Below are 24,583 nucleotides of genomic sequence, written 5' to 3' on the forward strand. Positions count from 1 at the left end.
TTGGCTTAGATCAAGTGTAGTATCTGTTCTTTTCAGTTTAATCTCTGAAAGAGTCCTACTTGGACTCAATCGTGATTATTCTAATTTTTATACCTCGGGAGCGCATCCTCTGTGCTTGCGCATGATCGCTCCCACTGTGTCCCTGGTATTACACTGCCTCCAGGTGACGCGAACCTCTCTTTTTTCATTTCTATCTCCAGCTTGACTGGGGATGTGAGGAAGAATGATCATCAATCGCCATGTCCCGAGTCTAATCGCTACTGTATTTCGTGCTGATATTGATGATTTGTTAGAGCCATGAGATAGTAGTACTTGCGATAATTTGCTTTAATGGCCTTACTGAGATCCCATCGATCTCTAGAATGGCCCTCTCGTAGCTTCCAGCGCCGCCATATCTTCTGCGATATTCATCGCACATTCAGTGCATCCTCAATTTCACAAGCAGCCTTATTGTAACATGCCTACCTAGCATACTTCAAATCCTTCCATCTACCACGCAAAATTTTAGTCGCTTCTTGAGCACCGGCGCCCACATGTAGCTCAGATATCTACACACTCTATCGAAACAGACGAGTCCCACGCTATAGAGGCCGTCAATAAATCATATTTAAGAGCACCACTCCCCTCTGGAATCTTACTAAACCAGCATCCCATAAAACGAAGCACACATCGCCAAAACACGACATCATCACAAATCACATATCTCAACCGCATCATAAAGCTACAGTAGTATCGATTGTAGGACATCTAGATCTACAGCTACGGATTTCGCATAATACAAGTTTTACTCATACACCACACTTAATCGCCCCGATTCCATGCTAATGATTAACCTCTAAATTCGGCTAAGCCGTCGTCCTCCTCTAGTAACGTGATAAAGGAAAACGGTGTGAACATGTGACCCGCGAACTCGGCGTATTTCGACTGTGCCTCGACCCACTGCAGACGGAGTGAATGCAACTAGAAGAACTGTTAGTCGATGCCATTTTGTGTGGTTTGAGGCAAAGGGGAATAAGACTTACCATGGCACTACAGCCTTCCATACAAATGAGAATGGCACACGAAAGGAAAAACCACAAGTAGAAAGCAACGACAGTCATGAAAACACCGAGGACGCCTGGCTTGGCCAAGGACGGACCGAGGGTCATGTCCCATAGAACCACACTCAGCTGCTGATGGGCGAGCGACAAGGCCCAGAGACGTAGGTAGGAGGCAGTGTGGGAAACACAGTTGAGGCAGAATTCTAGTCAACGGATTAGCATTCGTCATAATATCGAAGTATGATATCGGCAAAAACTTACCAATGGTATGGATGACCTGGTGGATCATGATTTCACTGAATTCGAACTCTTCATGTTCCTCATCATCGCCACCGTGTGCGATCATAGCAACACCTTCACCATCATCCGTGTCCACACTAGGGCGGCCGTTGCCTTGGATATGTCCGTCGCCATCTTCGTCATCAAGCGCCGAGACTCTCGAAGGTTCGCCTATACCACGATAGCCGTGAGCGCGAGCCCGGTTGTGCTCCCATCGTAGGTAGAATGGCTTCAAAAACAACAAGATGGGGACCTGGACAAAGGCGAGGAGCAGTAATATGACCTGCACACTCTTCTGGCCTGGGTACAACTGGATATCTAACGTGCCAGGCTGCAAAAACATGTAGATCAACATGTTCAGCAGTCCGGGGGGCTGCTCTCCGATCGCGAACCAATCTATAGACCACTTGTAGATAATGCAAATGACAAGATAACCGAAGATAGCTTGGAAGAAGATCATGCCCGGGATGAAATTACCCCAGATATCGATTGGCTTCTTGAAATGCCTCGCATTGAAGTAGGACAGGCAGAGGGAATATGTCATGTGTGCCCATCCAAGAATGATGGACATCTTCATCTTGTAACTGTTGGTGAACAACAGATCGTTTTCCGTGCCGTGCCAAAACCAATCGAGACCGAACGGATATCGGTAATCGCCCTTGAGTTTAGCAATGAGAGGTTGGCCCTGCTGCCATCCATCAGGAACCTCCCATTCCCAAGCACTATCAAAGAAGGTGAACGTCTTGGAGAAGACGTCGTTGTAGATAAGACCGGTGAAAAGGGAGAAAGTGGCCATGACTAAGGCGATGTATCGACCGTAGTAAATCATGGCGAAGAGTTCAAAAGTGACCTTCTTCAGAGGCTTCTCCCAGTAGATCATGGCTACGGAGGCAGCGAACATAATGGACGCATGACCAAAATCTCCAAACATGACAGCGAATAAGAAAGGGAAGGTAACGATTGCGGGTAGAGCAGGGTTGACTTCTTGGTAAGTCGCAGTACCGTAGGCATTGATGATGGTTTGGAAAGCCTCCGTAAACTTGTTGGTTTTTAGGTAAGTAGGAGGAGTCTTGTTTGTTCTGATCTCATTAATAATGGACGGAACGGATAGACCAGCGCGGTTCGTCACATCCTGGAGAGTAGAGCGAATAAGAGGTAGGTCATTTGTAGGACACCAGCCTTCAGCGATAAGGGTTCGCCTTTGTCGGTCGAAGGAGAAGAGATTGAGTGTTTGATAGGCAGCCTTCTCCTTCGTTATTAGAATCATCCAAGCTGCCAAAGATTGAGCAATCTGAGTCAGCTCGGCTTCGAGGGTCTGCTGCGTGTTGTGCAAGACGTTCTGGACATCGTTGAGGCGGGCATTAACCTCGTGCATCTGGTCTCGGCGAAGATCACCGTTTTCGTCGACGCTATAGATATCTGCTCCCATCGACTCCGAGATCTTTCGAATCTTGGCCAAGATCTCCTTTCCATGAGCGAAGATGACGAACACGTTCTTGTTGATAGACTCGTTGTTACTTGGGTCAACAAGAGGTTCGGGGATCTCGGATTGGTTCATGTAAAGATTTCCACGCAACGTTCTCCAGAGGATACGCTCGAAGGCGGCTACACGGTCGCGATTTATGACGCCAGCCACGAAGCCGATGTTCATTCCAGAGAAGGAACGCTCAACGTCGCCAGCCTGGTTATGTTGTTCTACATCTTGGAGTAAAGGGGCATCGTCGTCCTCTGTCGATGCTCGAATCTCTTCGACGTTACCGTGAGCGCGATCGAAGAAGCCACCTGCTTCGCGAAGAACCCATCGCCATTCGGTCAATTCAACCTCGCGCTTCTTCAACGTCTCGTAGCTGTCATTCAGCTGAAAGATACGTTGTTCGAGGCTTTGTGTTCGCTCGGAAAGTTCGTCTATCTCGGTAGTAGTAGGAGGAGCGAGCGTTTCGATCTCGAGATCTAACTTTCGTAGGGGAATATTCGTCTTTTCCATCTGAGCATGGAAGTAGCCTAGTAGTAGTATGTATGTTAGACGAGACACGGTGGTCTAAGAGGTTGCGATGATCTAGCACTTACGAAGTTGGCGCTCGACATTGTCAAGCCTTCGAATCTCTTGAGTGAATGTTCGCTGAAATGCACTGACTTCGCTGTTGAGCTAGATTGTTGTCAGCATTGATGGATGATGGGGGGCATGATTGAGATGGCTGGATAGTAGGGGATGATGGCGTACATCTCGAAATTGGACCAGTCCAAGTTCTCCCAACGCGTTGACGCATTCTCTCCCGATTTCGTTAGATATATATAGCTGCACCATGCTCATGTCCGCAGAGCGGAACATGGACTGCTTTGAAGGAGCCATGGTGAGGGCGCACTAAGCTCTCCAAAACCAGATCGGTCGTTCTCGTTCTCGATGGTGACGAGGAAATGCGAAATGAGAGCTCTAAGAGAGGAAACGAATAAGCGTTGCCTTGACAGGGGCCGCGCTACTAATTCGGGGGCTCGGTCCGCCGTGTGGCTTAGAGTCACGAGGCGTTGGTGTGGCGCATGGATTCCTCTGCCAGCTATTATGTCAGCATGTCGTTTTTGCCAGTTCCAATTCCTACCTTTCTCTATTATCTTGAAATCTCCATCATGGGAGGTCATGGTAATTCATTTATTTACCTGATATTTAGATAATGACTAAAAAGAGCATGAAGATTGAAGATATACTAAATGATTTACTACGAGACCCTCTATAAGAAAAGACACCCTCATTGTTCATACGAAGTTTCACATTACTCATTGTCATAATACCCACCTGGGCCCGCCGAACCCTTAGGCGTTTACCTTACAGCCCATGTGCATAGTATATGACTATCTATCTTCAAAGGGGGAGAAGCTTAGGTATAAAGTTCCACGAGAATAACATATTCAACAACTCGTTTTAACTTCCATAAAACCACCGAAACTTCCAGCACTACGTCACACGGCGTCCCTTAATGCGAAGTAACCCTCACTTTACTTTAACAGCAAGCTAAGTCCTCATACAAGACGTAGATTCAGTGGGTGGATATATAGACAGGATATCACCGTCGCTACAAAAGCAATAGAATAAACAGATAACGCCAATATATCACTTATATCACTCAACATGCAGCTATAATACTCTCTTACAATTAACCCAAAAGACCAAATAGATAGATATAGATATCTACAGCATTTCTTATATAGGCTCACTTCAAAACAGGCTAAGTAGACTTGCTGATGGTAACTAATCTGACATATACATACAACGCTATTTGCTATGATTACTATGTGGTATCGATTTTCGCTATCCCTGCCCCTATGCGTATATATGATAGTAACCAGACTTTTGGTATCTTATGTCATCCGTGAATCGTTAATCCAATATACCAAATCGCTATGCCAATTACAGGTATCCAAGTGCTAAGAGCTCGTGCTGCGCTGCTCTAAAAAAAGAAAATGAAAGAAAAAAAAGGGATGGTTATGAGCGACATCCTGAGGGGAGATGTAAAGGGAGTCGAGGGGGGATGATGAGGGTCGTATCGCCTCTCATAGCTTGCGCTTAAACATATAAGAGCCGTACATGCCGCCAACTTCCGCACAAGCGATGGGTATTTTTCGCATACCCCAGAACGAAGCACCCATCTTCCAAGACCGGAGACCGGAATCACGAGGTCCGTCCTCAGGGTCGTGAATACGGACAAGCCAAGCTCTGCTTCCGTTCTCCATCACTGTCCACCCCAGCTGCTTTACGACTGGTGACTTTGCCAGACGGGCGTACATTTCCTCCGTTACTTCGATTACCTCCAGCGGCGAGGAATACTTCTTCATAATCGACGTGTTTCGTCCAAATAGCGTGATGAGATCGAGCTCCGCTGTCGTGTAATCGGAAAGGTCCAGGTACTTGAGTGTGTGTGGGATCCATTCTAGTTGCTGGTCTAGATCTTCACCATCGTCCTCGTCGGGCACGAATAATCGATCAATATCTGGAATCTTCAACCGCCGACCTAACGCAAGCTCTTCCAAATGCTTCGTTAGCGGACGTAGCAGATCAATGTGTGATTCAATCATCTTGCTGCCCTTTAAGCTCAACGAACGCAAGCTCTGGGGGAGAGCTGGGATCAGCCTGCTTAAATCATCTTCTTCGAACATCTGATGGCTTCGGGCGTCCACCCCAAGGCTCAAGAAGACAAGCCCCTTCACTGCTGGGTGGTTTGTTAGGAAGTCGATGACAACGTCGGCGGTGAGCGATCTGCATTTGGATAAGTTCAGATGCGTGATATTTGCGCTGTGTGGAATAGACTGGAGAGCTTCATTCGTCACGCGAGTTCCCGTAAGATCTAGATGGGTCAATTTGCCTAGTCTTGGGAGCAAGGTCTCAAACACGGATGGGGGTAAAGTGATACACCTGTGTAGAGACAGTCGAGAGATGGTGAGTGTTTCCGGCCAGTCGGATAGAAGGATTGACTGGAACTCATTCTTGAAAGCAGTAGACGAGCAACCACAGAAATCGACACCCTGTAATCTATCAAGACCAAAGAACAACTTCCGTAGAACCTTTGCGTCGATCTCATTCTCGATATACTCCTGTCCCAGGAACTCACGGAGGAAAGGGGTCAACTCCAAGCATTGCATTAATGTTTCGGGGGTAAGGTTGCGGGTAGTAGCTCGCTCGCTTGCCGTCGTGAAAAGCGTGGTTGGGTTGAAGTGGCTGAAGTCCAGGCGGCGTACTATAGTCCCGAGTTCCTTATTCTGCGAGATGTGGGTTAAGAACTTCCGGAAGATCCTCGAGTGTGGGATCGTGATGTTCTTATAGAGTGCGTTTAGCGTTGCCGAGTGGAGTGTCCTTGATGTAAGCAACAATGACATCAAATCCACATTTCGGGCGGAGACTCCGTTCGGAGGAACATCGAGGACAAGGTGATCAATGATTTGGCCTATTTCGAATTTAACCTGTAAGATACTTGCCTTAATCATCATGGCAAAATTTCTCTAGACTTACCTAGCAATTCTGCGGGGAGCTTTTCGATGGCTGACTGTCCTGGAGCTGGCCTTTCAGGATCCTTCTCCTTGGGCGGAAGAACTGGAGCCGACCAAACTATCTTTAAGGCTTGCAAATCACCGTAACTCTTGCTCGCCTGTCTCCCTCTTACACCTATCTGCTTCCAGCCCTGAAAGCCTTCTGCGGCGACAGCAGGAAACCAGCAACCGTGCAATCTGCTCGAGGGTTGTGTAATAGGTGGAATGAATTGGGTCTGTGTGGCCATTTCCGGGGGCGATGGTAAGTCGTCGACAGCCTCCTCAGATAACTTGGAGTAAGATGATACTTTGGTACTGGTAAAATTCTGGGCTAGGTCTGATGAATCGATCTCTCGGACGGAAGAGAAAGATGAGCGAGTAGACTTGTCCGGAGGAGTTGAGTTACCAGATTGGTCCATGTTGTCAGAGATGCTGGGAGTAGGGCTCTGTTTAAGTTTGCTGGTACTGGTAATGCGTTGGTGGATTGAGCGTCCAACGACATGAGAGAGGGTTGTCCGATCCATTATCGGAAGATGAGCCAGGGTAGCAGTAGTCTCAAGTTGCACAGGCGATACGGGCGATACAGGCGATAGATGCAAGATGTAGACTCAATAGCGCAATGGCTCTTGTTCCTTCCTTGCCCAGTACGACAACGGCGCGGCTGCGAACCGTCCTTCCTAATAACTTCCTTAAGTTGCTGGGCACCACCAGGGCGACCAGGTTTCACCAAAGGCTGTAAAGGCTGCAGAGGCTGCAAATTAGGTCCCAGCCGACCCGGATGGGCTTTTCTGTTAGTCAAAACACCGATTTCTTAGGTAACAAATTTCGTTGGCGCAATGCGGGGAAGGACTGATGAGATGGATTCGCGGATTCGCCGCCAGAATATCTCTTATGATGACAACGTTTAAATAGATAGCTATTAAATGAACGTGGTCTGTTGTCCCTGTCCCTGCCCTGTTCTGTCCTTGTCAGTTCGGATTCTCGTACCGGAATACGCAAATAGACGGGGCGTTTGCTGTCGTTCTTCTTCGTCGGTGAATACTAGAGGCCCGGATTCTTCGTGTGTTAGGTAAGATGTATGGAGTATTGGATTTGGAGTATTCAGGGTTGAATATTGACACAGGAAAATAAAATAAAAACACCAAGTACGGAGCTATCAGGTTTGCACGTGTACAGCTTTCTGTTTTCTTTCTGGGCTGCCAATGTCAATAGTACAATACAATACCTAAGCTCTGATCAACGGTCGCCCGTGTCTTGTTCTTCACCGTCTAATTTATTAGGTGCTGTACCTTGGAGCCTTAAGGTGCCATAGAGCATCAGCTTGCGAGCAAAAGGCCCGCAAGTGGCTAGGTATGGGTTGAGCAAACCTCCCATGATTCCATTGTTCATGGATTGGGTAATAGAAATGAAAAAATGGCATAGAGATGGATTCTTCTTTGTCACCTGAGCCATACCCACCAACGCTTGTTGCCATCGAGACTGGCGGCAAATGGTGGGAAGTCCGATAAAAAAGAAAGTGCCTTGGCCACGAGCTCCGCTTGGATAGCTATTTAGTAATGAGAATATCAGACGATCCGGGTCTGCTGTTACGGGAAAATATCGTCATTGCGATGTGGGAATTCTTAATTTTTTTTTATTCTGGGGAAGTTGGCGGAATGGGTGGGAAGAGAGTGCTGGAAGTCCAAGGCTTTGAATCTTGCGGAGGTAAAGTTGACCGTTGACTGGTAGAGTGGCAGGGTGGCTAAAAGTTGAAAAGGTTGCGTCTAGCCGAGCCTAGCGATAGTCTATTCCGTGGGTCAGTTCGTGGTCCGTCATTACTGCCTTGGCACATTGGCATAGGACGACGTTCTTTCCTTCTCGCCTCATTCCCCGGATTCGATTATACATATATATGCATGTACTTACCATTTACGTAGATGTACTCGATGAACCCTGCATTATACATACATTTATATGTACTTGTATCTCGTATGTTAAATCGAAGTCACCTCATGGACCTGAAAACGCTACATCATACTCTCAGCTCTTTATTTTGATTGAGAATATGTTTTGTGTGATTTGCTGGTTTGTACATACTGTACATATCGGTATGTGCAGCACTCCGCGGACTTGGGTTCGCCATGCTTGTATCCGTGCCTGGCTAGCTGCTGCGATATCGCAGTGCCACCACATCATCTTACTACGTAGAGGCGTATTATCATCTAAGATTTTTCGTCTTATCTCCTATGACATTACTTCCTTAATTGGAAGGTTTGATCTACTGGCCTTTTCTATTATATCTCGTAAGCATTCATACCCGGTTATACAAAGCTGGATTTATAGCCAAAATCGTCTGTCTTGACTAAGCCGAAATTGAAGGATCGAAGAAAGGAGGGATTGCGAGAAGAATCGTAAGTAACCTATCAAGTCTTTGACCGCCTAGCCTAAATCTTGGCCGACTCAAACCGCTACATAATATAGTACGATATCCAGGATATGGTAGTCTAGAACTAGAGATCTCGTTCCTGAACCCAAGCTAGTTTGGTTTACTCTCATGGTCAAATATGGTCAAGTTCACATGACCTTAAAAGGGGGTCTCTTAGAATCTATTATATCAGGTGTTCTAAGTAAGCTGCCAGGCTAAGAACAAACAAACATGCTAGCTATTCCATTACAAAATCTCCGGTCCGGCATATGGTTATTAATATTAGGTATTAGCCTCGTTTGCCATGCAACGTTTAATGTCTAACCCTTGCTTTCACGACCGGGTGTGCCGACCTAAGACCTGCATGACTTACCTAGAACATACGTAGTTGTTTGCGGGGAAATAGCCTCATGTCTTGTTGGTGAACTGCGACGGCCAATCATCTTACATCCTTTCTACTCCATGTTTGAACTTGCGGCTCATATTCCGATTCTTAGGGAAACAGGTACAACGGGATGTCCGTATATGGAAGACAGGGGAACCACGTACGTAAGAGGTGCTTTAAAGGGGATATGACAGACATGCATTTAGTCAACAGCAGGAGATCCATGATGCTACTAGGTACTAGGTAGTTGGCTTTCTGCAACATATTATATCTGTTGATCGTTAAGCCGCGAGTTGCGTTGCAAAAAGTACATATGTATGTATTTGTTAGCTTGTGTCTACTAAGGGGATCTAATGATACCCAAACATGGGAAAACCTCTTCGGTCTCGTGCGGAGATGGTATTGTTTGAGTCAACCATAGGATTCTTGGGGATTTCCGATACTCTGCAACGATGACAACCTTTAGCTTAGCTTAGTAAGTGACCCTCTAATGACATTAAAGGGTTCGAGCAATATACATAAAAACAATACTATCTATTTAACCCATCCATGGATGTCTTTTCATATCGGACTCCTTGCCCAAGCATCTAGGCATAATCCCGAGTTGATAGTAATATGAACTTGTTAGAACATGATTGACCCCGTGGTAAGCAAGTATCCTCCATATCATGATTAGCCATGCTGATCTAGTACTTTCAAAAATAACCGAGACGCCATTATACGTAAGCTCATATTGCATCCCCAAGTTCCGGTATACCCTGCCGGATGTCGCCTATTGTGACGAGAGCTGAATGAACACCATGAACTCCGTGGATTCTAAGTAGGCGTTTTCGATACCCATTGAAGCAGAGTAGAAGCACAGGGGTGTACATATGAATGTAAAGCAGGTCACCTGCCATTTACCTTCTTCCCAGTTTTGATACGGTCCTTGCAATTGTCGCAATACCATTTCACTATTAACATTGTTAGCCAATCATTTCGACGTCTAAATATTCGAAGAACTCACTGTTTGATGGAGGGGCTGCCTTAAGGCCAACACAATCCAGATGAAACCACTCTCGCTCGCATTCATCTGCATCGCAAGCCACCATTTCTCCGTAGCTAACACCATTGCAATAACAGTATAGTGGTTCATCAGCATCGACATCGCCCTCGTCGTCACCCTGGACGCTACTATTCGCATCTTCGTCCGCAACTCGAGCTGCCACAAGCTGAGCTGCACCCTTCTTATGACTTCTCTTTGTGTTAGTCGTCGATGCGTTCCTTGACGACCGAGATCTTGGTGTTGGGTCTGGGAATGACCCTAATGCTGGCGTCGACGGCTTACTGGCTCGTCCGCTCTTGGTCGTGACAACAGTTGTAGCTGTTGCAGTTGGTGTTTGTGTAACGTCACCTCTAGGCTCAGAATCGTCTCCCTTCGTAATGGTCTTGTTGTTTGTTGGTGCATTGCTGGCGCTGGCGATAGCAAGGACTGCCTCCTCTTTAGAGGCTTCTACCTTGACGGTTGCCGTAGGTTCTTTATTTGATTTAGTGTCACCTGGGGGCCGAGTGCCATTTTGCACCGCGAGCTCAGGTGTTACAGTCGCAACCCCGTTGGGTCTGTTGGACGCGGATGAAGTTGGTCGTTGTCGACCGTTTTCTACATTAGATTGTATGGAGTTTTGTCTTGCTCGAGATGAGACAGGGCGCACAGAGGTTGTAGAAGGGGCGGGAGAGCCACGAGCAATGACTTTCGGGTCGAAGTTGGGCTGGATCGGGGACGGCGCAATTGACGGCGACAGCGCAGCAGCTGTGGCGTTCGTTTTGCTGTGGAAAGGGGTGTTAGCAATGGAACATCCTATAAAGCTGGTAAAACTAAGGTATGCTCACCTCTTCTTCGAGGCGCCGTTTACGGTGGGAAGGGCTTTGCGCTTCTTCGGTTGTTCAGGTGCTGGCGTTGCTCTTGGGCTGGCGTTCTTGGTTTTTGTGACAGTAGCGCCAAAGACTGAACTCATTGCGCGTTCCATAGGTTGTCCTCCATTGACCGGCTTGCTATTTTCAACCTTTCGTCTCTTAGACGGAGGGTTTCCGTTGGTGGTGGCAGCCGTAGTAGCAGCAGCGCCTGAAGTAATACCCAATCCGATAGGCGCAGCTGTGTCAGCATTTTTGCGAGATTTACTACCATGGTTGGGCGCCTTTCTCGTCGATTCGCTCTTGTGCTTGTTCTCGTGATCATCTAGATCTGAGTCTTGATGTTGCTGTGTCTTAAGACCCTTTTTGGCTATGAGGGCTTGCTTTCTAGCATCGCTCCGTGCCGCGGCTTCTTCCGCGAGCTGCTGGGCTGCGGCAGTGATCGTAGCTGCACCATCTCGGCGCGATCGCTCAGCCTGATTTGCTCGATTTATTCGATTCTCTGGATACGCCCAGTGTGTAGTGCTTCCCCATTTTGCCTCGTCGCTGAACTCGGCTTCTAGGTGTGGCCATACATCGTTGATCCGAGACAGTTGTTTAGAAAGCGCCTCGTTCGCGGTCGATATAACGTGATTCTTTTCTTCTAAGGAAACAAGCATTTCCTGAACCTTAAAGGCAGTTTGACGAAATAGCTGTCGTCGCGGGAGGTTGCTTGGATCAAATACAGGAGAATTGTAGTTGTCATCGGTCGATCCAGCAGGATTGCCATTCGCAGGGAAGCCGCTCGAGCTGTTTTGGGCGCTCATTGGCGTCGAAGCCGCGACAATACTGCTGGATGCATCATTGGTATTTCTAGGCTCTGGAGGGCTTGTTTTGAGGACGGCATCGACGAGCTGAAAGAGTGTCTCTTCGGGGGCGAAGATCTTGGCGTCGACCTCCTTTAAAAGCGTGAAATGTCGGACGAGATCTTTGGGAAGGGATGCTATAGCATCGGTAAAATAGGTAATTGCTGGGAATACGTCGATGGGTTGATCGTGAACATGGCCGCCACCGAGCGAATCTCTGTTGGCGAAGGTGCGGGTGGTGCCAGACGATGTTCGTGGAGGATTTGCTCGAGTCTGGCGAACAGGTTGAGCCCTCCGATTTGAGGGACCAGATTCCCCTTGAGGTGGCTTCGCAGTCTTCATATTTATTCTGGGCAATAAGAAGAGTTGTAAAATGAGTATGTTGGGTCGGAAAAGAGGGCGCAGGACGAGGAAGACAGGTGGGTTGTTCTAAGAACAAAAATATCGGCGACTTTACGGAAGTAGTAAGTAGACAAGCTTCAAATAATGAAGTTCATGTCATTTTGCGATACAAAATAGACGATGCTTCTAGAAATGGGATGTAAAGTAACGCGAAAAGACCTTCGTAGACGAGAGGCGCAAAGCATAGGTAGGAAATGAAGTGAACAAGTAGAATGGTGGACTGGCGGACTGGTGGACGAGTTGACGAGTTGGATGGATGAGACTGTAAAGTTGAGCCAGGTTTATTAGCAGCACTTTACTGACTTTACTGCTAAGACTTGTTGCACAGGGTCCCCAATTGCGCGCGGGTTTCTATCGGCGGGCACACAAGGTTTCTTGGTAATGTTCATGGGCTTGCGCTAGACATCAAAAGCCGTGTCTCTATTGGCTTGATTGGACAGCTTAATACCCACTTCTATCCACTTGTGACCAGGTCAAGCCGCCATTGATCCGAGAGTTAATCCGTCCTCGACGCGATAAGATAAGAAAAAACAATGACGCTGGGTCATTCCACAAACTCTGCTACATAATATTGGACGTACACACGCCTCGGCATCAGAAGAATCCACATGTTACCTAATCCGTATTCTCCTATTCTACCTGACTTGGATCTACCGCCTTCTTCTGACAATTCCGGTGCTGGGCGGGCCCACTTTAATGTACGTTTTACCAATTACAGTTAGCCTAGAAGTGAGGCTCTATTAGTTCTAGTATCAAAAACAGTCCGATAAGAAGTTTTGGAATGATAAGAAGATTACATAAGAATTTAGTAAGAAATTCCCTCAAACAGCTATTGGTTGGAAAATTTTTTAGTGGAGATTGAGCACTTGTGTTGTTAAGTGAACCCCAGATTCTATTAGCTGAAAAGGGCTAAAGCGAAAATAAAGTGGGCCCGCCCAGCACCGGAATTGTCAGAAGAAGGCGGTACTGCAAGCGATGATGCATGTATGCCACATGTATACCATACATACCTACATACATACCTAGTATGTGACGAACTGGTGTCACAAACTGCAAATATATGTACCTACATATGTACCTAGTTACTAGTAGGTCTCCCTTGGGATGAATGTATTGGAGTATAAAATGGTACGTAGATCTAACGACTACCAGGTACCATCGAAACGTTCTTACAAACATTAGCTGCTATGATGCCATAATGCTATACATAAGTGCCACAGCATGCTCGTATAATCACATAACCACATATATGAGAAAGATTTCTTTTTTGCTCCAGAGATGAATTCATTTGCTGTGTATTAGTCCCTAGGTTGATTCAAATACCTAAGGAAAATGCATCACCATTGCCAAGAGGGTACTGTCTAATACTGCGCCTCAACGCCAATCCAGGAATGATATAAAGCCGTGCTGTACGGTTGTTCATTTTCGTGGCGTCTCCTTTTCCGAGAGCTTCTTCTGTCGCCACTGCCACTCGAGAAGGATAGGAATGAAGTGCCATAGATCGAACTCTGGCCATAGACACTTCAAGAAGAAGATCTGTGTGTTCTCATGACATTGCCATAGCATGAAGTCACTTAATCTTGTGACACCGCTGGTCCGTATGAACATGTCTAGTGGTGGGCACTCTGCGGTGTAAGTGTGACTGTTAATAGTCTCGGCCGTAATGGTCTCGGGATTTTGGAACTTGACTGGCTTGACTAGTGTGGATGAGAGAGGTGGTGATTCAGGATCCAGAGCAGTAGTCGAAGACATTGAATCATCCACATCCGACTTCCCGTTGCCATCCGGGGAAGAATCTCTGGGCGAGGACGAGCCTGACTTCTTGGATCTATTAGATCGGATCTTCTGAGTGATCCGTGACTGTGAGAATGGGGTGCTTGCGGGTCGAGGCGGATTAGTGTACTCGTCAACCGTAGCCTTGATGGCACTAGTCATCTCAGCTCTTGAAGTATAAGGGAAGCAGATGTTGAGTACAGCGCTATAATATGCAGTTAGCTACAGATAATAAAATACCCGGCGGTTAATAAGCTGGATGAAACTTACTCCTTGTTATGCTTTGTCATCTCAATGGCTCGATCGACAAAAGGTAACACATCATCCGGGATCAGATCCCTCTCTCCCAACACCCGAACTCCGGCTCCGTAACGGTCAAGAAGCTCGCCATGCTGAACAAGTTGTTCTAGTTTGACCTTAGCCATTGCCATCAAGCCACTGACTTCGTGCCTGGGTCGGTTGAAGTTCTCGATACTGAACGCGTAGACAGTGACGACCTTGACACCACACTTATAGCAAATTTCCAGAACTCTTGCAAGCGCCTCAAAACCTAGGTGGTGACCTTCGATGGTTTCAATCTTGTGATTTTTGGCGAAACGCCTGTTGCCGTCCATCTCGAACGCAACATGTTGGGGGATCGGTCCCTGCTTCAGAGTGCCGATGAGCAACTCTCGTCCACTTCTAATTACCCATTCCGCCGGCGGAGACTTCAGGATCCAGTTCCTGACATGTGAAAGGTAGAGGTCGGACATGGTGGGGATTGAAATTGGAAGAATCGGAGTAGACTAGATGTGAATTAGGAATTTCATCGAGAATTTTTAGACTATCGTGGAAAACAAATAAACTGAAAAAGAACGTTTTAAAAGAAGGCTATGTCCTTTGCATCGTAGGATGATGACGACGATGGTGGCTGTTCAGCCTCAATGAATTGAGTTCGCGATGGGAATTGCTAGGAATGACCTATCTTGGCGCGACGTGGGTACATAAAAAGAGCTAAAGCTCGGGCTGTGGCCAGTTCATGAATTTAGTAATCGATAAGGTTAGCTACCTGGCATTTTAGAGTTTCAGCTGTCATCGAACGATAATTTATCCCTGTCATTATCTTTTTAACGATTTAATAGCGGGTTATCAGGCTCTGATAAACGAATTCAATATGTAACAATCCATGATACGCTATACGGACCTGTTAAAAGACACCTTGTCCATGACCATCAAATGAAAAGTAACGGAGATGCTTGCATGTGCAAGTACATGTCTATATACTTGATGCCTTGTCCATAACGATGTTAACGGTTAACAAACCGAAAAAACCCTCATCTTCAGCATCTACATACCCACCCAAGTACCATAGCTTGTAATCAAGCTCACAGGCCGAGGTCGTGTCGTATCGACCATTAACGATCTGCGATGCGCCGATAATTGTCGCAAAACATACATCGTTAAGATTGTCAACACAATGTCCTTCACCAATGCGCCAGTGACTCGCAGCCTCGTCTATGGTCTTGTTGGAATATCCATAGCAGTCAGCTTGCTGGATATAAAGCACTATTTCTACATACTAGTTGACCTGCATCTTTGGCGATTCCACCAAACATGGAGAGCTCTCATCTACCAGTTATGCTACACCAATTCTTCCGAGGTGCTCTTTGCTGCCATGACTCTTTACAACATGCGGGCGGTTGAAAGGATGTGGGGGTCAAGGAAATTTGCTGTAAGAGTAAAATATCGTTGAATGAAGGTATGGCTAGCTAATGATGCATAATATACAGACCTTCGTCTTCATCACCCTGATACTCACGAGCATCCTAACGCCCATAATCTTGACCCTATTACTCAGGCCACTTACTCTAGGCCTCTTCAACTACCTTCCGGCTGGGCCGACGCCCATTGTATTCGCAATCCTAGCTCAGTACCATTCCATGATACCGCCGATATATAAATACAAGGTCGTGACCTCCATATCCGCATCAACAGATGACCAGGCTCAGGGTATTACTCTCTCTGACAAGTCATACCGATACCTACTTGCATTCCAACTAGCCCTCTTCCAATGGCCCGGATCTCTGCTCGGGGCACTCATCGGTTGGTTGGTAGGCTTATCATGGAGAACGGAGGCTCTGCCGCGATCATTGATACGATGGCGATTGCCCGGATGGGTTGTGGGAATGCGAACACAGAGGAGAAGCCAAGAATTTGAGGGATTGCGTAGAAGACTCGAGGGAGAAGGCGCACCTACGGCGGCAGCAACCGGAGCCCAGAGCCAAGGTGAAAGTGAAAGTGGAAGACGTAGGACCGTGGGCCAACAAGTTATGGATCAGTTTCAGGGCGCATTCTAAAATTGCTTGGTAACTACCTTAATATACTACGTAGGCACTGGTTCGAGGGAAAGAAATGTCCTAATTCTAGCTAGTATATTCTTCCCCTATCAAGTATCTTCGACAGTTTATAATCGCATCCACGATGGCTTTTGATTTCAATGTGTTCGCCCCGCACAAGCCACTGCGGCTGAATATATCAAAATAGTCTCATCCATGTATTCTTGGACGAGGTTGGCACAGACCAGATTCTTCCGGACTACAGGATATGAATGCAGTAGTTTTCTTCAGAGAGCAACTATACCATAGGTCTAGCTATTTAGGATTAATCGTAAAAAGAATATTATGTCAGAAGTGAAAGGGCCAAATAGGTACCTAGGATATCATACATAGTAGAGTGCCCTATTTGGAAATTACGGGTTGTAATTTATAAGAGTCGTCTACTTGCGCCACGAAGGCGTTGCTTACATGGATGTGCCCAGCCGTGGAGATTGGGGTTTTTCTTTTCACGGGATATCAAAGACAATATTGAAATTTACATACACACGTCAGATAGACTGGTAGGTAAGGAAACCCTATCAATATCCCAAGATGCGAAAGCCGAGATTACGATACCTATAAGCCGAATACCTTCATTTTACTTATGAGCACAATGCTCGGACACAATTCCGATCGGCAGCATCGTATATGATCAGTATGAAGTGCCTATTAACACTGCAGCGAGATATCATAAAAAACAAGAACATTGAAAAGTCCGGGAGCAACGAGAAGTGGGCGGACTACTGCAGGGGTAATGATCGACTTTATTTTAAAGTGCAGCATACTGCAGCAAATTGTACATACGTGCGTAAGACGTAACCTCTTATCTAATAAATCACATACCATACCACATTCATACCTAGATACCTCCTATCAGCCTATCTACCTGCTACTAAACAATATAGTCACGTCACGAATATCATTATAAGAAGCAAACACAATGTATAAGATAGAATAGTACTTTCATATTTATACATACCTATCAGCCCTAGGAAGGTGCATGCCAAACTGAATAGACTCGTATCTTATGTGTTCGTGGTACACTAGGACCGGATGCTATTCGCGGCGGCTACGTACCGGGTACACGTACATCGGTTTGATTCCCCCAGCCCGTCCCAGCCACGAGGAAAGGGCGAATCTCACGTTGATTACCTAGCATGGTTTAGCGCTGCCGCCCTAACGTGAAAGCGCGTGCTTTCCATTGCTTGACAAAGTACGCTACTTAATCATTTTTAGCTCATAATGTCATGTCCTCCCTGTAATTCCGTAGATCTTCAATCTGCTAAAACTCCTTTTTAATCCCAATCACCAACCTTGCCCAACTCACATCCACGTTTTTTATTTTGGGCTCTGACTGCATTCCTCTTGCGCAATCGTCCCATTGTTACCTTTCTTGGATGTCATTTTTTTCTCTTCTCGAAGAAGTTGTTTTTTGAATTTGAAAATCCATTTGTATCTGATTCTTTACGGCTTCATATTGGTTTCTTAAACTTCTTGAATTCGTAACGACAGAAATCCTGCGCCGACTCCTGACTCGAGCGACATAAGTGGCCCACGCCTATTTCGAACACCCCCGCGTCTTTGCGCAACCCTTTCATAGTATAATGTATTTGATAATTGGCGCGTCGACTCGAAAGTGACAAGAATGAACGGGTTTTCAAGTCGAGGTCAAAATGACTTCGAATCCGTAGCGCCGCCACCTCTGCGCCCTAGGTTGACTCCTAGGCTTGCGCCGAGGGGTCCGGCGCTAGTAGAGTCATATAGGGAAGACGGTATGAATGGCTTTGAGAAAGATCCACGGCGGTTCAACCCAGTAAGCTCTTACCTTAGCTATCGCGTCTATCTTGGAATATACTCATAACCTGCCAGATGAACCCGAATCGTGTCCAAAGCTCAGTACTAGTCGACCTAAAAGACCCTGTCCAGGTACACTTACTTACCGAAACCGCCCTACTCGATAGCAAGGAATATGAAATTCTATCTCAGGAGGAAGTAGATGACTTAAAGAAACAGTGTCAGATCTTGAATCAGCGGATCGAGCAGACTCGGGCCAACCTTGCAATCCAGTCCAAATACCGCGATGCCGCCATATCGATGTCTAAGTTGTATTCTCCAACGAGACCTGACACGAAGAGAAGGAGTCTTCTAGGTCATCGGCACAGCGGGTCGAGTGATGCGGCGAAGGAAGCAGAGCATGAGCTCACAACAATTCAGAGGAAGTGCGAGGATCTGGCCTCCGAACTATGGTCATTGGAAAAGCGCGCCATGGAGCCCCAGAAGAGATTGTTAGAACATACCGCAGGCATCCTACAGCTTACGCATAAAACAGCGAAGAAATCGGCGAATCCATCTCCTAGGGTTCCTCTTCTTAACGGCGTTCCTGCTAGTCCCGAGAGCATGTATACAACATCGAATGGCCGTGACAGCCTCGGAATGGACTTCTTAGAAGACGGATTTACTTTCGACGAAGCAAGTTTGTATCGGTCCTTTGACCAGTCTGATAGATTCAACAATCAGTTTCAACAGAGCACCATCGAGATCCCCATGAAGTCGCCCATTCGAGGACAAAACAAACAGCTTACTGAGGAAAGCGAGCGGTTGCGTGAAGAGAACCGAGAGCTCCGGGCCCAGGCTGAATCGCTACTCAGAGGATCGGGTTCAACTCAATGGAAGCTGATTTCGGACACAGAAAGTAAATTAGAGAACTTCAACCGCCAACTACGCGATATGGTTGTGAACGCAGACCCTGCAAAAAATGGCAATTATATGGCTGTGCCATCCGGTCAACTTGAACCTGGTGATATGATTGGAAGCCATCTAGAGTACCTTGAAAATGTTCTAGCTGCCATTTCTGGAGGCCGAGGCAACACCGTGCAGATGGCAGGAAAGATACAAACAGTCAATGCTCAGATTCAAGGCGTACTCCTAGAGGCCAATATAACCTATCCACCGCCACCGGACGTTAATTTAGGTGTTGAGGATCAGCTTGGTTACTTGCGGGAATCGCTGCAGGTAGTTGAGGATGAGTTGCGGCAAGGTGGCAGCAAAAGCCAGGGGGCACAGTCCGAGCCGGTTCTTATGGGACTCTGGGACATGATCCAAACTGGCTATGCCGGTATAAGGCAACGGAGGCAAGAACGGCGAAAGGCTCGCATGGAGAAGGGGTTAGATCCAGACGAGGACGAAATGTCTGATGGCGAGTCATTCGATGCCAATGAACCGTTTTCATTGTTGGCTTTCGAGACTAAGATCCAGTGGCTATACAGGCAAGCCACCAAGCTGCAAGAGCAGAAGTGTGTCTTGAAGCGACAGGTCAAGCAACAGCGCGAACTTAACAGCAGGTCCGACTCGGAGAAAGATCAAGCATTAAGAGACAAGATGGACGAAATCGAAGAGATCAGAGAGTTGCTCCACCGAGCGGAGAAGGAAACCGATAACGTTCGTTCGCAACTCTCGATCGCCTTGGAAGACATCGAAAAGTCACAGAAGGACCGAACCGAAGAATCTGCTGCCATGGATGAAGCGCGAGGGCAACTCAAAGAACGGAATGCCAAGATCGCTTCGCTAGAGGCTGGCACTAGGGATGTACAGGCGCGTCTGGTAACGGCAGAAGCTAACATTGTAGCCATCACTGCACAGTTACAAGAAGCCAGCGACGCTAGAGATGTTACTGATAAGGCTGTTAAGGATAAGGAGAACGAACTCAAGGCCAAGGACGAGGAACTCGCACAGATGACAGGCATGGTTGCTGAACTTAAGATGGAAGCCACTCTTGCCAAGGCTGAACTCGATGGTGCCTATGGCTCGAGGAAAGAGAGGGCTGCAGAGGTTGCGGCTTTGCATAATAACTCCGAGTCGAGTAAGATGCAGAACAGAGTTAATATCCTAGAGAAAGAGCTAAAAGCTACCGCTAAAGATCTTACCGACATCGTCAAGCAATCGGTCGAGAGCGAGAAGAAGATAGGAGAACTAGAAAACGAGCTCGACCGAGTCAAGGCTGAGCGCTCCAAGATCAAGGACGAGAAGGATGCGATGAACGAAGAACTGGAGAGGCGACTCCGCGAGGCCACTACCGATATCGAGGAAAGCCTTGGCAACGAGATCGCAAGGCTTCGGAAGGAGAAGGAGCAGATTCAAGATGAGCTCGACAAGGAGCGACTGGGATCTGCTCGGATGCCATTATCGCCGGGCGGTACCAATAAGACTTCGTACCTAACCGATTCATACAGGTCAGGCTTGAGGGCCGAGAGGAAGAAGTACGAGGAGCAGCTAAGAGTATGTCTCATTTACAACCACTCCCCCTATCGTGACTCAACTCAACTAACACCTTTTTCAGGCGGAACAAATGGTGCGGAGGAAGCTCGAGGACGAGCTAAGGACATTGAAGAGGGCACAAGGGCCTGGCAAGAGCCCATTAAGCCCTCGGTAAGACCAACATTCCAGTCATTCGTTCTATTGTTGAATATTATACCCACACATATCCTTTTGTCAAAGGCATATTTTTCCCCTTTTCTATTATTGTATAAAAGTTTAGCCAGTGGTTCGGCTCAGTTTTTAGATATTATCTGCATTGGGATGGCGATTGGAAAAATTCTTGGATTACACTGTACCACTCGACTTGGTTAGCAATCGGGTTTATTACTATGTTTTGGATGTTCAACTTTAGCGAACAATTGGATGTGTTCGAAGATGAAAATGAGAAGATGATTACTTAAATATGCCCATTCCTCGCTACTTTATGTCTGCCATATCTACAATTCAGCTATCAATTTAGGGTAAGGTCGTCATTCCATGTCAATGATATCAGACCCGACGCCAATAGATTGGTTCGCCGACGCCAAGGTCGGAGGCTGCCTAGTAGACGATGGGCGAGCTTCCCACCTTCGGTTTCCGGAAGTCGCCAAGGCCATGGGCATGCAACGTGGACTGGGTTGACCGATACGACTGGTCCTTTCCCCTGTGCTGCGTAGTACCTATCCCGTAGCCACGAAGCCAATGGGGAGGTCGTACATCGATTTCTTTTCTATGGCCGTCAGATTCAGATCTAGATCTCTCCGTTCCTGCATTCTGATGATAAGTAGATTCCAAGGTTTACGCCCACTTTTCATCTCCGCGCGTTAGACTGCGCGTAGATTGTGGTAGATAAGAGCATATAATATGATGCGCTCCCCTTCTCTGTTGGATTTGAGGTTTGTAGGCTCTCAGATTTGGAACTAATTTCCTCGGTGACGAGGTCAGAGAAGACTATCTTCATATTAGAGGTAGCTTCTCCAGCACGATGAAGACGACGATGTCACTTCTCCAACGGGCTGTGGCCACCCTTCTCACGATCACCAGTGTCTCAGCTCAGACAATTGCCCAGATTAACGGTGACCGCTTCTTATCGGCGCTCAATGGCCAGAGCGTGAGTAATGTGACGGGAATCGTGACAGCGAAGGGGCCCGACGGCATCTGGATTCGATCTATAAAGCCAGGACACGATAAGCGCGTCTCGAACGGCCTGTATGTGTACGGGTCAGCACTCGCCAAGAATACTAGTATTAGTGTTGGGGACGTTATTGTTGTGGACGGCAAAGTAAGCGAGTATCGCTCTAACAAGAATTATCTGTACATGACAGAGCTCGCGTCGCCGAAAGTAGCAGCGATTCTAGAGCACGGGAAGAATGTCGATCCAATCGTAATCGGCAAAGGGGGCCTCTGTCCACCCACGAGAGAATATTCCGGTCTAGATAAGGGGGATGTGTTTGCGGTGCCTAACAACCAGAGCTTGGTTTCGGTCGAGAATCCTCAACTAGAACCGGAATTATATGGCTTGGACTTCTGGGAGAGTCTGATGGGTGAATTGGTCACAATTGAGAACCCCCGTGCTGTAGGGCGCCCGAATCAATACGGTGACACTTGGGTCGTTGGAGACTGGAGAACTACAGGAGATAATGATCGAACCGGTCTTACAGTTTCCTCCGGAGACGGCAACCCAGAGGCCATAATAATCGGCAGCCCGCTCGATGGTTCGGATAACCCGACGGACACACGGCTAGGCGACCACCTCGAAACCATCACCGGCGTCGTGTTCCAAGCCTTCGGGTTCTACCGCATCTTACCTCTAACAAACATATCCATCATCCAATCCCTAGCCCCAGAAGTCCCGGGACCAACCTCCCTCCTCAGCGACGGCACATGCGGCGGCATCACAATCGGCAGCTACAACATCGAGAACTTCCACGCGGGGGACACCGCGCACGTCCAGGCCGTCGCAAAGCACATCGTCGAGTTCCTGCACACCCCAGACCTCCTCGCCATCCAAGAAATCCAAGACGACAGCGGCCCCACCGACGACGGCGTCGTAGACTCAGACAAGACCCTCGACGCGCTCGTCGCAGCCATCAGCAGCACCAGCAGCGTCGCCTACAACTACACCTACATCAGCCCCCTAAACGACATCTCCGGCGGCGCCCCCGGCGCCAACATCCGCGTCGCGTACCTCTACCGCGCATCCGTCCTGCAACTCCGTAACCCGGAAAAAGGGAACGCGACAGCGGCAAACGAGGTCTTGCCCGGTCCGGAGTTGAGATATAACCCGGGCTACGTGGACCCCGCGAACGCGGCGTGGACCGATAGCAGGAGGCCGTTGGCGGCGGCGTGGGAGATGGTGGGAGGCGAGGGAAGGACCCTGTTTACGGTCAATGTGCATTGGACTTCGAAGGGCGGGAGCACGTCGTTGCATGGCGATGCGAGACCGCCTGTTAATGGGGGCGTGGGGGGGAGACGGGAGCAGGGGGTGGTTACGGCTGTGAGTTTGGATTTGCCCCTTTCTCCTTTTTTTCCGTACCTACTAGGCAACTGAGATAACTAACCCCAACCCCAGACCTTCATCGCCGCCCTCCTCGCCAGCGATCCCGCCGCACACATCGCCGTCCTAGGGGACTTCAACGAATTCGCCTTCGCCCAGCCCATCGCCGACTTCGCGCGTCTCTCCGGCCTCGAGGACCTCGATGTCGTCGCTGGCGTTGCGGAACAGGAGCGGTATACGTATCTCTACGATATGAATTCCCAGGAACTGGACCATGTGTTCGTAAGCCCGGCGTTGGCGGCGCGGACGAAAGGGTTCGAGCATGTTCATGTAAATACTTGGGTTGCGTATGGGGATATGACTTCGGATCATGATCCTAGTGTTGGGATGTTTGATATTTGCTAGGCTACTGGGTAGATGGGTTAGGGGAAGGGGGTAATGTGGTTGGGGGATTTTGTATACTGTTGGTGTTACTTGAGTTATGTGACACGAAGTAATGGTAAAGGGTATATTGACGAGTATACTGGTAACTCATCTAGGGTCTATACTAGGTACGTATTCCTATAGTATTGGAATGTACCCCATCCTAAGACTATTCCAGCCCCTGTTCTTGAACCCCTAATTCGCTATAGGGTCGTCAGTTTAAAGGAATGCTAGGAATATATCCATGAATGCAACTACATACATGCTCTCCATCACAACGAGCATATAGGCTATGAAGAGTGCCGTTGGACATATAAAAAAAACTCTTTATCCGCGCCATCATCCCTAGCCGCGCCGTTTACGGATTTTGGCGGCGGTTATACGTCAATATGCACCCCATATATGCCGGGTTGCGGCTCAATGGTAATCTGACCACCCCGGCGGCCCCTAAATTAGAACTTAACCGCCGGTTGGTCGATCTACCTGGTAGGTATGTATGTATAATTGATGTCCTGCATGATGTTATCAGCAAGTCTCTGGTTAGTAAGTTAGCTTTCACCGGCGCGCGGAGGTGATGATTCATGAGTATAGTCTGTCTGTCTTACGTTAAGTAGGCAGGTAGCAATAAAGTCCAGCTATTATTTTGATAGACCGAGTAAGGGATTCAGACCAAAGGAGACGCCGGCAGGTGAGGCACACCTATATGTGTATAAGAACTAGTCATATATAATGGCAATTCGTGGCGTTTTTTTCTTTCTATTTTTCTTTTCCGTCGCCGTCATCCTGCATAAGGGCTGCATATTGCGTCAACTATTGCGCCTATTATGGCGACAATATGACTTCCACGAAAATTTTTCTTAAATGACTATAAGACAAATTATGCGCGTCGATATTCCTGCCGAATGACTTTGCTTAGATAATTGGCCGCGGTCAGCTGAAATTGGCTGGCTGGAATAGTATCTTAGATGAGAAAGTGGTTACATCC

At 47.6% G+C, this 24,583-nt stretch overlaps 7 protein-coding genes across 7 annotated transcripts; 3 read left to right on the plus strand and 4 right to left on the minus strand.

Annotated features, from left to right (window-relative positions):
• Positions 1 to 716: 716 nt before the first annotated feature.
• On the minus strand, positions 717 to 3,739 carry GGS22DRAFT_164506 (V0/A0 complex, 116-kDa subunit of ATPase). The gene is made up of 5 exons (XM_047961537.1): positions 3,541 to 3,739; positions 3,387 to 3,465; positions 1,302 to 3,320; positions 1,023 to 1,243; positions 717 to 960 (listed from the first exon to the last, which is right to left on the minus strand). The coding sequence occupies exons 1-5, from the start codon at positions 3,667 to 3,669 to the stop codon at positions 829 to 831; spliced, it is 2,580 nt and encodes an 859-aa protein (XP_047818692.1). The 5' UTR covers positions 3,670 to 3,739; the 3' UTR covers positions 717 to 828.
• Positions 3,740 to 4,773: 1,034 nt separating this feature from the next.
• GGS22DRAFT_147675 (uncharacterized protein) lies at positions 4,774 to 7,232 on the minus strand. Its single transcript, XM_047958955.1, has 2 exons — positions 6,316 to 7,232; positions 4,774 to 6,250 (listed from the first exon to the last, which is right to left on the minus strand). The coding sequence occupies exons 1-2, from the start codon at positions 6,854 to 6,856 to the stop codon at positions 4,863 to 4,865; spliced, it is 1,929 nt and encodes a 642-aa protein (XP_047818693.1). The 5' UTR covers positions 6,857 to 7,232; the 3' UTR covers positions 4,774 to 4,862.
• A 2,543-nt stretch (positions 7,233 to 9,775) lies between these two features.
• GGS22DRAFT_147682 (uncharacterized protein) lies at positions 9,776 to 12,370 on the minus strand. Its single transcript, XM_047958956.1, has 3 exons — positions 10,991 to 12,370; positions 10,128 to 10,927; positions 9,776 to 10,074 (listed from the first exon to the last, which is right to left on the minus strand). Exons 1-3 carry the CDS (start codon positions 12,196 to 12,198, stop codon positions 10,010 to 10,012), a joined length of 2,073 nt encoding a protein of 690 aa, XP_047818694.1. The 5' UTR covers positions 12,199 to 12,370; the 3' UTR covers positions 9,776 to 10,009.
• Positions 12,371 to 13,355: 985 nt separating this feature from the next.
• GGS22DRAFT_147684 (Undecaprenyl diphosphate synthase) lies at positions 13,356 to 15,070 on the minus strand. Its single transcript, XM_047958957.1, has 2 exons — positions 14,302 to 15,070; positions 13,356 to 14,236 (listed from the first exon to the last, which is right to left on the minus strand). Exons 1-2 carry the CDS (start codon positions 14,781 to 14,783, stop codon positions 13,678 to 13,680), a joined length of 1,041 nt encoding a protein of 346 aa, XP_047818695.1. The 5' UTR covers positions 14,784 to 15,070; the 3' UTR covers positions 13,356 to 13,677.
• A 152-nt stretch (positions 15,071 to 15,222) lies between these two features.
• On the plus strand, positions 15,223 to 16,484 carry GGS22DRAFT_164513 (uncharacterized protein). The gene is made up of 2 exons (XM_047961538.1): positions 15,223 to 15,742; positions 15,801 to 16,484. Exons 1-2 carry the CDS (start codon positions 15,488 to 15,490, stop codon positions 16,365 to 16,367), a joined length of 822 nt encoding a protein of 273 aa, XP_047818696.1. The 5' UTR covers positions 15,223 to 15,487; the 3' UTR covers positions 16,368 to 16,484.
• Positions 16,485 to 17,646: 1,162 nt separating this feature from the next.
• GGS22DRAFT_164515 (Up-regulated during septation-domain-containing protein) lies at positions 17,647 to 21,105 on the plus strand. Its single transcript, XM_047961539.1, has 3 exons — positions 17,647 to 18,198; positions 18,255 to 20,660; positions 20,722 to 21,105. The coding sequence occupies exons 1-3, from the start codon at positions 18,031 to 18,033 to the stop codon at positions 20,812 to 20,814; spliced, it is 2,667 nt and encodes an 888-aa protein (XP_047818697.1). The 5' UTR covers positions 17,647 to 18,030; the 3' UTR covers positions 20,815 to 21,105.
• Positions 21,106 to 21,461: 356 nt separating this feature from the next.
• Positions 21,462 to 23,978, plus strand: GGS22DRAFT_200530 (DNase I-like protein). The gene is made up of 2 exons (XM_047966451.1): positions 21,462 to 23,175; positions 23,251 to 23,978. Exons 1-2 carry the CDS (start codon positions 21,664 to 21,666, stop codon positions 23,578 to 23,580), a joined length of 1,842 nt encoding a protein of 613 aa, XP_047818698.1. The 5' UTR covers positions 21,462 to 21,663; the 3' UTR covers positions 23,581 to 23,978.
• Positions 23,979 to 24,583: the final 605 nt, after the last annotated feature.

Source organism: Annulohypoxylon maeteangense (assembly GCF_022496945.1).
Source record: "Annulohypoxylon maeteangense strain CBS 123835 unplaced genomic scaffold GGS22scaffold_9, whole genome shotgun sequence".
In the NCBI taxonomy this organism is placed as follows: Eukaryota; Fungi; Ascomycota; class Sordariomycetes; order Xylariales; family Hypoxylaceae; genus Annulohypoxylon; species Annulohypoxylon maeteangense.